General features: G+C 42.5%; 1 protein-coding gene across 1 annotated transcript in view; it reads left to right on the top strand.

Annotated features, from left to right (window-relative positions):
- The window catches only part of STK39 (serine/threonine kinase 39), a 324,305-nt gene that overhangs the window by 179,473 nt on the left and 131,109 nt on the right, over nucleotides 1-13,723 (top strand). Inside the window, exons 11-12 of the mRNA XM_082631371.1 lie at nucleotides 11,665-11,787; nucleotides 11,885-11,914. Of these exons, the coding sequence (XP_082487497.1) occupies nucleotides 11,665-11,787; nucleotides 11,885-11,914 (153 nt within the window). The remainder of the gene's footprint in view (nucleotides 1-11,664; nucleotides 11,788-11,884; nucleotides 11,915-13,723) is intronic.

The raw sequence follows: 13,723 nt of genomic DNA, 5'->3' as shown, positions 1-13,723 counted from the left end.
TTGGATGCTGCTTTCGTGGCTTCTGGCTGTTGTTATTGTTCTTTGTCACCCTAACTTGGGGAAATGCCATATTGGAGGTTTGATAGGACTAAAACAGAACAAGAAATCGAATTACTTTTTGTTTTGTGCTGCTGCTTCAGAATAGCTCCCTTCCAGCTTCCAGAACATTCTGTCTCACCGCATTGCCCTTTCATGTTGGATTTCCGAAGTTACAAAATTCCATTGTCATTATCTGAAGAGCGACATTTATCAAATTTGATTCTTTCACATTGGAAACTGTTCAAGCATTATAAGAAGTCGCTACAACTGTGTCCTTCACTGAACTAGCTCAGTGTTTTGAATTGTCATTATTGAATTATAAGAGACTTTGTTTCTCTAGAATTTCTTCCAGTTGCCTATAGGACGTTTCAATTCTCTCCTTTTACATTCTAGAAAAAGGGAATGCCAAATTTTAGCAGAACTAGATAAGCATTGAATTCCAAGAGGTCAAAAAAAAAAAGTTAATGCAAATCACTGGCAAAAGGTCCAAGATTTAGCTGTAGCCACTTATCTATCATTGATAGAAATGGATTTTTTTCTTCTTGGTATTTTAATGAGTAATAACATGGTCAGACAGAAAAAAATGTGTAAGTATAAATTAAAATCTGAGTGTTCAGATGCCCAGAAAGTCCAGTCAGAGGACACTGGCCAAGGAGCAAAGTATGGTAGAGCCTGTCATTTGTCATGGGAAGGGGTATCAAATATGACCTACGGATTTTTAAAGAATTCCTAACTACAGAAAAATGGAAATGAGATTCAATAAATAACCTCATCACCATCCTTATTCTGATTATCTATAGCAGCTTCAGACAATAACAGTCATTTTAATAAGCTTCTGTGGGTCAGGGGTTTGGGATAGTGTTAGCAGGCTGCCTTCTGGTCTTGTGCAGCTGTAGTCAGATGGCCAGGCCTTGTCTTCATGGGTTCTCTCTGGGCTGCCTGGCAACATGGAGGCCTCAGGGCCATCAGACTGCTTATCTAGTGGCTGCAGGCATCTGCTGCCCATATTCCAGTGAGCAAGGTGGAAACTGCATCACCTTTTCCGATGCTTGGTTCTGTCAGTTACAGGCAAGGCACAGACCCACCCAGGTTTAAAGAGAGGACACTGGACTCCGTCTCTTGACAGTGAGGGTGGTAAGATTCTGGAAGAACACGTGAGGCAGGAGGTGCTGTTATGGGCATCTTTGGAGAAAAGCAGTCTGCCCTGGTCTACCCTCTGGCCACAATAATTCACATCTCTCCCACATGGAAAATACACTCTGCGCTTCCAAAACCCTCCAGAAGTCTCATCCCATTATGGCTTCAGGCTCAGGCTCAAAGTCAAGGGCCTTACCCTCTAATCATGTGCCTGACACACACCCAGAACACAACAGGAGGATAGGCCTCTTAAAGGTCTGCCCCAAAGAGGGAAAACCAGAGGCACATGTGACCATGGCAGTTGTGGAATTTGGCCAGTTGCCTGTTGCCTGTTCCTCTTCCACTGTTCTCTTTGGCTCTTGGTTCCATGCTCTGGGATCTTACTTCTACTTTTTAAGTGACCCTTCCTTTTTCAAAAGAAAGAGCCAGGGCTTCCCTGGTGGCGCAGTGGTTGAGAGTCCGCCTGCCGATGCAGGGGACACGGGTTCGTGCCCCAGTCCGGGAAGATCCCACATGCCGCAGAGCGGCTGGACCCGTGAGCCATGGCCGCTGAGCCTACGCGTCCTGAGCCTGTGCTCCGCCACGGGAGAGGCCACAACAGTGAGAGGCCCGCGTACCGCAAAAAAAAAAAGAAAGAGCCAGTGTTTGCAGCAGAGTAACCTTCTCAGACTGCTTCCTGCCCCTAAAAGTTTTGGGAGCTGAATGCTCTTTTCATTTTGTACTCTCTCTGTTTTAGTCTAACCTGGCAGTAATTTCACAGTACAAATGTCTAAAAAACTTTGTGGGTTTTCTTTGAATGTTGATGAGTTCATATATTAGACAAGAGCCACGACCTCAAGATGCTTTGTCTACCTTGGGCTCCCTGTGACACTGAGGGACCACACCCTTAAGATTCTCAGAAGCCTTATTATGTAACGCAGAGTTTCTGCAAGGTTTGCTCTTCAGAGCCTTAGAAAGCCTTAGGTCTGTTTGAAAGCGTCCAGGAGGCACCGCCTTGGGTCTTTCTGAAGTCTTAACAGAGTGTCACCCAGTCACACCCTGGATTTGATCTTTGCCTTGAAGCCCTGGCTGGGTTTGAGAACTGCTGGATGTCTGGAGAGGCTGGGGATGAGGAACCATTTTGTATTTAACGGTGTGTCCTTTTCGCTCATCTCTCTCTCTCTGCTCACGTTTTATCACAGGCCGCGAGCAACACCCAGGTGTCACTTCGAGTACTCTGCCTGGAAGTCTCTTCAGCTAGATCATTAGGTCCATTTCTGTTCCCGCTTTACCGCAGATATCAGTGTTGCCAAACTCTGTCACTGCACAGCCGGGTCCTCCCATCCTCCAACATCCAGTAATATTCTACTCACTTTCCTTTACGCCCTCACTGACCACCTTCTTAAAACAACAGTCCTTTCATTATCTTCCATTATCTTGCGTGTCAGGAATTCAGGAAGGGCTTGTTCTGATTTGGGCTCAGAGTGGAGCTGAAGCACTTTTGCTAGGAACCCAGGCCACCGAGGAAGCCAGTCTGACTGCCCCGGGGCTCCTGGGATTGTTGTTAGTGATGTGTCAGTAGTTCCTGGAACCGATAACACTACTGTTTTCTTTCTGGCCTTTGTCACCCTGAAGTCCCAGTACGTCTGCTCTGCTTTCAGGAATCCAGATTTGATCATTCCCCTTCCCCGCCATGGCCACTGGAAAGCCTCTCTGCTTTTCCATTGTCTGAATTCTAAGTCCCCTGGCTTGGTAGACCACGGAGGGTGCAACTCACAGGCCAGAATTGTCCCACAGACACATCGTTTCTTAGGCTGTGCAGGAGAATTTTATTTGAACTTGATGTACACTTGTTAACGTTAAAAAAAGTCAAGAGCATTCACATTAAAATCCACTTCTCTGGAAGAATCAGAAGATCTGGCAACACTGGGATACCTTCCTCTGGCAGCAGTCGGCTCATGCTGGGCACTCCCTTTGGGTGTGTGTGGTGGTGAGGAGGTTGGTCCTGTCCGGAGCTCCCAGGTCCTCACTGGGTCTGCCTTCCATTTCCCACCTGGTTCCTGCAGGCCTTTGAAGTGGCCATTCTTATTGTACAAGTGCTCCACACAGCTTTCCAGCCTTATTCTTAGCTGTTTCCTTAAACCCAGCGCCTAGACCTGCCCCAGTCCCATGTGATCCAGCCCTGGTACATGAGTCAGCAGAGCTCTATAAGTTCATACCTTCCCACTGGGTGGAATAACTTCTCCACTTCCTCTGCCTGGTGAGTTACACAGATGGTCATCCTCTCTTCTGAGATTTCACAGCGTTTGTATCTCTGTTGTAGCATTCACCTTTTCTTGAAATTATTAGCTTAAATGTCTGTCCACCTCTCTGGATTGTGATCTACTCCAGGATGTAGGCTTTTATTTTATTTGTCTTTTGTCTAGAACTTGTCACCAAGGTAGGTATTAAATAAGACTTTGTTGACTGACTGAATAAATGATTCTCTGAAAAGGCTAAAGCTAGCTCTCTGCCCTGTAAGAGTATACAGTTCAGTATGTCATCTGTTAAATGTCACACAGAGTAGAATGATATAAAGGTGCAGGCAAAATACCAGTGAAGCTTCTTGGATTGGAAGAAAAGAGGTAAGTAGAGATTGTGGAAGGGCATATCAGGCCAAGATATGTATGTGATACATATGTAAAAAGGTAGAGTTGTGTAAGTATTTAATTTGTACAAGACCAGATTGTGGGTGTCTGATTGCATATGGTGGGAAATAAGTCTTGAAAACGTAATTTGGAGCAAGGGTATGGAGAGACTGGAATATTAAGGAATCTGAACTCATTCTGTAGGCGATAGTGAACTCTTGTTGTTTTTTTTCTTTTGGAGAAAGTTCTGATCTGTGACTCGTGGCAATATGAAGGTTAAAATAGGCAAGAGTGTAGAGGCCAGAGGATTGATTAGCGGTTTGTTTCAATAGGAGAGACAGGAGATCAACGTTGAAGGGGACCTGATCTAGCACAATGGTAGCTGAGGAGGTAAAATCTGCAGAATATAGTGTTTGATAGATTTGGCTTGTGAGAAAGATGAAGTGTATTCATGATAATAGCACCTGTCACATCTTGAGTGTTTATTTATGTGCCAGGAATCATGTTAGGAACTTTATATGACTGTGCCCTTTGGCCAAAATGACAGGGGTGGGGGAGTTTCAGAGGTCTTTTTTTTTTTTTAACCCAAAATGGAATTTTATTTTAAATTGAAAAAATTTATAGGAAATATGTGCCTTGTTATCCAGTGAATGCTTCATGCAGAAACTTTATATGTATATACAAACACACACACACACACACACATACATACCCATGCATTGTAGAAATAATACATTTATGTGTGTATTTCTGTTATTTCTGGGAGTAGAAGGTACAGACAGAAATGTCAGCTAGGCTGGTAGTTCTCCATCTTTCACATTTTACTTCTCCCAAATAATCTATCAAATAATCAAGGTTCCAAATTGCTATAAACAGAATGAATAATTTTTCAATGACATTTACGTTTACCACTGATCTGTTGTCATGTTAATATTTACAGGAAATTTGAGAACCTAGTTTCATGCTTTAACTAGAAGGATCTTTGTTTCCATTTTGCAGAAAAATTAATCAGGTATAAAATTTTGGATCCTGTTTGTAAAATTTATCATGCATTCCTAAATACAAAGGAAGCTTGAAAATACTGTGATACTTTACTTTCCAAATCTAAAGATTAGGAAAAAAAAGTTTTCTGGTCAGTTTGAACTTATGAACACTTATGGACGGACATAGGTGAAATAACAGAATATCTACTCATAATAATTTATTAGTATAACTATATATAACTGTTAAATAACTTACACAAAACATTTTTATTTAGAAATACACCATTTGTTCTCCATTTGTATCAAGCAGTATTATTTAGGCTCTGACTTGCAGTGTTGGCAGTAACTATCATAAAACCAATTTTTGCATCATCTAACACAGTTTTTCAGAGGACACCCTTTTCACTTCTGTCTACATTAAAAAAATATATAGCCCTGTGTTTCCTCATGATGCTTTCATAAGAAATGTTATCCCAAGCCATATGTATCAGTTTGAGAAATGTTAAGTTTCCCCCCTGCCCCCATACTTATATTGGTATATGTTTGGTATATAAAAATCAGTTACTGTGTTGCTTTTAAAGGTGAGATTTGAGAGGCTTGTATAATAAAATTGAGATATTTGCCATTGCAAAGGAAAGTAGTTATTTCCAGGAATAACGACTAAGTTCTTGTGAAATGTGGTCAAATTTTAAAATATTGCCGTGAGCCGAGTCTTATGGTCAGTGGCGTGCTTGTAAACCTTGAGAACTGCCACTTTGGCAGTAAGGGGGGAGTGCAAATCCTAATTTGTACTATTTTTCTATTTCCATTGTGTAAATACTCCTACCCTGGCCAATTTTAAGTGACCATTGTGAAGTCAGGTGTCCTGTAAACTTTCTGAAATGCTAACAGTGGGCGCTCCTGAGCCAGCATGAGCCAGCTGCACCCCAGAAGCGTTAACTAAGACAGGCGACCCTGCAGAAGTGTCAGAGTGAGGCTGGGGTGGAGCATTAATAAATGGGCTGGAGATGGCGAGCTAGAAATTGATCAGATGTTCCTATCCAACAGAGCATTTGCAAAACAAGACTAAGAGATGAAGTCTCCAAGGTCATTCACTTCCATGGAGAGAGGGGGCTCTGGAGACTGTGTGTTTTAGGTCACTAGACAACGTCGTCTAGTGAGCCAAGAGCATGTAGTGGGCTAAGAGCAGCCATTTTTGTGTTAAAGACAGAGAACAGCGGGAGACAGAGCAGGACAAGAGAGGAGGAGGAGAAAGGTCACCAGCACAGGTTTGGGAAGAGTGTGAAACAACGGAAGAATGGATTTCAGCTGTGTCTGCAGGCTAACATTATAGCAACAGAGAGAAGCGCTGAATCACACAATTGCGATGGTGTTAAATCTCGGGGAGAGAAAGCACGCAGTTTTCATGGCCAAACGGGGACAGATAACGTTTTGTATGAGACTAAAGATTGAGGAAGTGAGGGCAGCAATCAGAGATGCTCTTTAGAAAGATGTTGACAGTGAGAGGGGCGAGTGATGGAGTGATGGAAGCAGCAGAAACTGAGCCCCCTCCCCGCCCTGTTTGTGGGGAGAAGAAGTATAGGAGATACTTACACATGTTTGTGATGGACATAGGGGATCCAGAGCCTGGCTGTTTGTGTCTTGAAGGAATGAATGAGTGAATGAATAAATGAGCACAGTAGGAGGCGTTGGTCCTGTAAAGGAAAAGGAATCCATTTTCCTTACACGCTGGAGGGAAAGAGGCTCAGGGGGGTGAGGGTATGAAAACTTTTCTTGGGAATAGAAAGCTTGGGGTATAAGTTGGATGGCCTTGTTGCTCTCAGGGTCGCAGGTGAAGTTATTGGGGTGAGTGGGGTAGGGCGGGATGGGCACTCCCGTGAGCAGCGGCAGCAGGGGGTAGCCCTGGAGTCTGGGGTGGGACTTCCAGCGCCCTCACTCCCAGCTGCATGAGCTCGAGCCGGTTGTTTAAATTCCCCTGCGCCTCGGTTTTCCCTCTGAAAAAAAGGGGGAAGAAAGTGGTCCTCAGCTCCCAGGGCTACTGTGAAGGTTAAATTAGTTAACATGTTTCAAGTGCTCAGTCACTCTTGGTACATGAGTAACAGCTGGTATCAAGGGCTGGGGAGGCGGACTTAGACTAACAATGAGCACAACTTGTCAAACCTGAGGGACCATGTGAATCACCCGCGATCTTGCGAAAAGGAAGGTTCTGATTTAGTGGGTCTGGGGTGGGGCCCGAGATTCAGCATTTCTAGGCGATGCTGTTGCTGCTCACCTGGGGACCACGCTTTGAGTGGCAGTGTTGTAGCAGGACTGATGCCCCGGTTAGGAGTGGTTCCCTGTGACATCACCAGGCAGTGTGCCTCCTCTCCATTGGCTCAGGCTGAGCCCAGGCTTTCCTCAGGTGTGGCGTGGCCAGGAATGGGCACGGGGCCATGGGCTACTGACAAGTGCAGCCTCAAGAGCGTCAGCTGTGGGCTCCAGGCTTTATATGATACGGGAGAAGCCAGGCGGGGTTGATGGAAGAGGCGGAAGCAGACCGTGGGCCCGAGAGCACAGTAAGGCCAGACAGTAGGCGTGGGACGGAGGGGCCCGAGAGCTGGTGGGCACAGGCGCCAATGTCAGAGTATAAGCTATGGGGACAGGAAAATATTTACTGCTGAAAACTTGGTGAGTCCAATTTTATTTTTTGATGTTTAATTTCTGATGATTTAGAAGGCTTTTTGTTTGCTTGGCCGTGCCTCAAGGACATTATAAACGGCAATTGATTAGAAACATGTTTTCTACTTCTGGTTATTAGAATGCCTGAGGAGAGAAAAGTTACTGGGTGTTGCTTTCTGCCATGTCCAGGGTGTCCTTGGTGGGCAGATGTGAGGTGGGTGGGCTCCCCATCTTGGGTTTGGGCTACATACAGTCAGGCACGTAGTTTGTCCAACAGGTGGAGGGGAAGTGGAGAACAGGATTCCCAGAGATGGGAAAACCATTCCAAGGAGACCCTGAAATTCCACTCCAGGGAGAAGTTATGTGGTAGTGGAAGTAGCTGGCCGGTGCCTTGGAAGGAAGTGCATGCAGTACTGAGACGAATTCTACTAAACCGTGGTCAGTATTTCTTTGGGTCACATTCATCCTTTGTTCAGGAGTGTGTCAGAGAAACACACTTGCACTTCTAACATATTTAACCCCTTGTATAGAAAGTGCTTCCGTTGGCCCTCTTGTACTCTCTTGTATACGTCCTTCCTTCTATTCTGGTGTCTGGGGCCAGGTGGCACCCTGAGATATTGTGTGGAGATCCTGGGTCCTGATAGTTATAGACGGCTCCTGTTCGAAGGGGCGCCCCTGGGAAGATGAGTCCAGGAACAGATCCAGGGACTGTGTCCCTGGTGGCTGCCGTTCCCTCTCCCTGGCCTCCCCATCTCGGCTGTGCCTCTGACCTGACCCCATGGCCACAAGAACTGGCCGGGGAACCACACCGTTTGTTCCCTCTATCTGTCTGGTGGAGCCTGACTTTTTGTGGGAATCAGGACTTCATTTCTTTAATGGATTTTCATAAAAATGCTGTTTCAAGGAAGAGAAGATAATGTTACTTTCCTTGTCAGAGGTATGGTATAAGTAGAACTGCTCAATTGTGTTTTATTCCCAGTTTTGGGAATAAATGTTATTGCATGTAAAACTTTGTCTAACCTCGCTACTGCCAGCTCTGACCTGAGGAATTTGTGGGCTTATGAATAGCTCTAGCTATCACTTAAATTGAGCTCATTTCTCTGAGAAGCACTGGGTTATTTTTTTAAATCGCCAACAGAGAAAAAATTTCATTCAACCACCTCTTGGCTTTACTCAGTGAGTGAGCCATTTAATAGAATAAGAGCGATGTAACAGGAATGCAATCAGAGGTCTGGGGGTGGGCAACGTCCTTGCTCATCACTGTAGGGGATGGGGGAGGGTAGAAGCTTTTACGCATCTTTTTTTGAAGCATGTATTTTGTAGATGATTCTTCATTTCCTAAATAAAAACCCCATTTGTTTAAACCATGTGAAACTTAGTTGCCTTGGCTCAAGACCTAAAAGCTTCCTGTCATCCCTACACACTCCCTACAAGGATGTAATTTTGTAAAATTGCTTTCTGGTCTCTTCCGCAGAGGTCAGTGTCGCATAAATACACTGTGAAACCTGGGTTTCAAATTATGCTGCGAGTTTTTTCCTTTCCAATAAACTGAGATAACAGTCTTAAGGAATAAATTTGTATTCTTATTCTTGCTACGCTTACACCAGTGTTTTATGCTACCTAGATGTTTGAGTGTTTGTTGTCTTAATTTCTACATTTATTTGTTTAATCAATATTTACTACTTAAAGGCCCATCCCACCATTTCTTTCAATGTCTGAGGCTATAATCCTAGACATTTTGCTTTATCTTTCTCTCTTCCAGCAGATAAAACTCTAAGAGGAGGGACACAGTCAGGGTTATAAAATAAAATAGAAATAGAAGTTGGCCATTTTATTGTCTGTAGTTGGATCCCACTTGAAGAAACAAAATGGACAACTTTTGTAAACGTAGAGCGAGAGGAAAAAGCACATAAACTAAATTTTAGGGTGTGAAGCTGCACTATCTGACTCTTCAGAAAGAGAGATTTCCCTGGTGTGATCTTTTGAATGAGTACTTGAAGAATACTAATTCATCAACCATGCTTGGGTTTTACAATCTGAGTGAAGGTAGAGTTTTTTTCTGTTTATGATCCACAATTTTACTTTTCTTCTCGCTTCTTAGTTAATAGTATGTTTTGTAGTAGATGTGGCTTTAAATGCTTTCTTTTAATGTAGTCATTATCAGATTTTCCTCTGTATTACTCTCGTCATGATTAGTGTTGCTAAGAAAATAATTAATTTTACTGTATATGTCAACAGAAAATCTTTTCTTTATCCATTTCTTTGTAGCTTTAAAATGAGCAGTCTGTTCTAAAAAATCCTGAAGTGCATTTCAGCATCTTTTCTACAGTACCTTGCCAATGTCTACAAGCATCATTAAAATCACTGTCATTAACTAGGTCTTTCCAATGACTCAAAACGCAAGTGGAAAAAATATCTTATGCCAAGCACAGAAGGAGTTTTTACTAAGTGCTAAGTGTTTTGAAGGTGCATTAGTGGAGAAAAAAGCTTTTTAAAAAAATTGAGCATAACCGTTTGCAATTATGAGTAAGAACCTTTTGCTTGTTTTTTAAGTTTCTATGTTGCAGCTCAAGACCAAGTGGTCAGGCTTACTTGTACAGGTTCCACATGGTAATGCCTTCAAATCAAACCCAACCCCAAGTCTGCATTGTTTACGACTTCACATTGATCCAACATGTGTAAATGATTACTTTACACCTAAATTCTGTGGTATTTCTCTTGGAACTCATGAACTTCCTACGGTATAACTGGATAGTTTCTATTATGGAAGATAGTCTTTCTTCATGTCATACTCTTTCAAAGTCTTCACAAGACATTTTTAGACAGCTGGTTTTTCACAGTTACCATTCAGTGGCATAGGAAAACTTGCATTTGAATGGGAATCTGAAGGCTTCTTTTCTTGCCTTCATTTTGTTTTTACACCTGTGTGATATCTTGGGTCACTTTCTGGACCTTCGTTCTCCCGTCTGTAAAGTGAGGGGGTTTGACTAGACAGTCTCCAAGGTCCCTTTCCACTTGTGATTTCTCTGAATCAGTGGATCACTGGTTGTTATGTTCCATCATGTTCGCTTGCTACATTGCTTTGTTTAACCATGTCTCAGACCATTTTTTGCTCTGTTTTTTTAAATTGAAGTAGAGTTGATTTACAATGTGCCAGTCTCTGCTGTATAGCAAAGTGACTCAGTTATACACACATATGCATTGTTTTTTCATATTCTTTTCCGTTATGGTTTATCACAGGATATTGAATATAGTTCCCTGTGCTATACAGTAGGACCTTGTTGTTTATCCATTCTAAATGTAACAGTTTGCATCTACCAACCCCAAACTCCCAGTCCCTCCCTCTCCCTCCCCCTCTCCCCCCACCTTGGCAACCACAAGTCTGTTCTCTATGTGTGAGTCATCTCAGTCCATTTTTTAAAGCAAATTACTTTGGTCAGAGGCTCATTATTCTCAGTCATCCGCTCCTTTGAAAAGTTTTGCCTTTCCAACCACAGAGACACGTGGAAAGCATTCCCCGTGGACCACATCTCTACCCTAGCTCAGAAAAATACGAAATAATGGCAGAAAATTGTTATCATCTGTTTAGATCATCTGACATGGCTGCTGGTTATCTTGCTGTGTTCCTAGCAATCGCGAAAGGTGTGTTAAGAATAGTCTTGATGTTGTTTTGTTTTGCTCAAGTAGGTTGAGCAGAATCCTGGGAAAATAAGCATGATGTCAGGTTCTTAAAAAGAGCAAGGTGGCAACAGAAGGGTATTTGCTTTTTTGATATAGGTTGTAGATGGCTGATGCCCTAGACTAGTATGCTTCATTAGGCTGCCTGAGTCCCTTGTCTTCCCTTAGTCCTCAGTCTCTTGCTTGCATGCATTTCCTTAAGCAGTTTTGAAACCTACCACGTGGCCTTTCACGTGTAGTGATTCATACAGTGTTAACTGAAGCCAAAGTGAAAAATGGGCTTGATCCTTCATGGCTGACGTGTGTCGTACTCTTCCAAAATATTTTGTTCTACACACATAGAGTAAAACATTTCAAGAACTTAATATCTTTGGAAAGAGGATGAGTGTAGGAGTCTGGAGGCTGTGTAGTCTTTTGGGGTATTCACTGCTAGTTACCCCTGAATTCATAACCACTCAGGTTATTTTCAGGGTAAGCGTATGCTGTGTAACCCAAGTAGCTGCACCTGCGAACACTGGTCGTGTTCAGCTGGTGAAGAACTGGGTGGATTTGTTGTGGTGCAGGTGAGAAGAGTTCCGGGGTCAAGCGGTCACCTTCATAAAACCGAAGACGGTGACTGGGAGTGGAGTGACGACGAGATGGATGAAAAAAGTGAAGAAGGGAAAGCAGCTTTTTCGCAAGAAAAGGTAAATAACATTGATGATGATTTTCTAACCTGTGTCAATTTTATTTTTGTGTTTTTGGGGGCGTGTGTGTACTAATGAATATGTAATTGTTTTACAGTCACGAAGAGTAAAAGAAGAAAATCCAGAGGTGAGTGGTGGTTATTTATTTAGTTCTTTGCCTCATCTCCCCCCCAGCCTCCTCCCACGAGTATCAGAGTCTGATCTCTTTGGGGAAGAACCTTCAAAATTTTGTTCTTGTGGTATAGGAAAAAAAAGAAAAGGCACATAGGCTTTGCAGGTCTTGATACTGTCTGAGTTACTTTGGAGCTGTGTATATTGGGGCAGATTACTTTACTCTCTGAGCCTCAGTTTCCTCCTCTGTCAAGTGGGGGTGATCACAATACTTATAAAATTGCTGTGAGGATTGATAAAATCACTTACATGAAGCATTCAGTGGGGTTCTTAGCACAAATTAGTTACTCACTTCATCTTAATTCTTAGAATTACTGTCACTTAGAAAACATAATAGGCATACAGGAAAATTTCTCCTAGATTTTTAGTTTACCATAAAGCAAGATATTAACATGGTTAGGAACTCTAGGTTGAATTTGTTGGGTTTTGATTTTTAAATCTCCTGGGTGACTTAGTAGGCAAGGAACAGTCTTTCATCAGCCACCCTTTGAGAACTGGTCATCTTTTGATTAACTTTACTTCCTCCACTGGTTAATTATTCTAATAACTAATGATGACTGTAGTTCAAAGGACTTCCTAATTCTCCTAGAGGAAGTTTAAGCATATTTAAATAGCTCCAAGTATTTTACAAATCTAGTAATTAATGTGTACTTTGATAAATTCTCTTTAAGAAAACAGAAGACTTTGGGCTACAGATGATATCCATCCCAACTTTCTTTTTAAATTAGCAGACATTTCCTTTTAATTAAATAGAGTAAATCTTATCATTCTGCTTTAAGTGGCAATAACCAGCTGGACCATCTAAGAAGAGAGCATCAGAGCTACAAGCCACCCTTCCCCCTGTCATCCCTCCCCACCCCGGCTCTGGTCTCTTTTCATTCTCATGCCTTCTTGAAGGGCCTTTCCTAGGGATTTTTCAGTCTGCCTGCCTCCTACTGGTAACTCTCCTTCAGATCCTGTTTCCTCCTATATTTATCATATGAATTAATCTCTCTATTTCGTACATCAAGCATGAGCTTTGATCAAGAAGTTAGAAGGATGGTGATGTGCTCCACAGTAGGACATGTTGGCTACACACATATCCTGCTGGATTTTTGGAATGATCTTAACCCATTATCATGAACTCTACCTTCTTCTTGCCCACTGTTTTATCTAGAGTGAAGTGCAGATCAAGGTTTTTCATCTACTTCTAAGAGTGACTCTAACTAAAAGTGTCAGTTCTCCTTAGAAATAGAACAAAATAACATGATTCAAGTAGCGTCATTGACTCAAAAATCATTCGTTATTGGTTCACTGCAGGACATTTTCATTGGAAGATATTCACTGGAATCCTGCCTTACTAGTGTAGGCTGATGGGTGAAGGTTTTTCCTCATGAGGATTTGTTAAGTTCATTTTGAGAATATCTTACTCTGTGCTTGTTGTAATTGCTCTTATAACTGATCTGTTATTTGGATAATAGCAGTATCCTTCTGGCAAATGTATTTTCTTCATAGACAGGAAAAAGAGTAGTGTATAGCGTGTTGTCAGTTGTTCATCAAACATCCCTGTCAACCTTCTTGAGTGGAATTTGAAAGTCTTAGGCACTTTACTGTATCTAGACTCACTTGGTTTCCCAGTGGCATATGTCTGTTCCCATACTGGCTTATAATTAAGGAAGCGTATAGATAAGCTTCTTATTTCTGTGGAAGGATACATTAGTTTGAATGTAAACACTCCCCCCAAAGTTTAGGAATCACCAGCTCTATCTGCTATTACACAGCTTCC

This window comes from Mesoplodon mirus (genome assembly GCF_964341445.2).
Source record: "Mesoplodon mirus genome assembly, chromosome: 8".
Taxonomy (NCBI): domain Eukaryota; kingdom Metazoa; phylum Chordata; class Mammalia; order Artiodactyla; family Ziphiidae; genus Mesoplodon; species Mesoplodon mirus.
The sequence above is the reverse complement of the archived record's forward strand: the minus strand, read 5'-3'. Positions and strand labels throughout refer to the sequence as shown.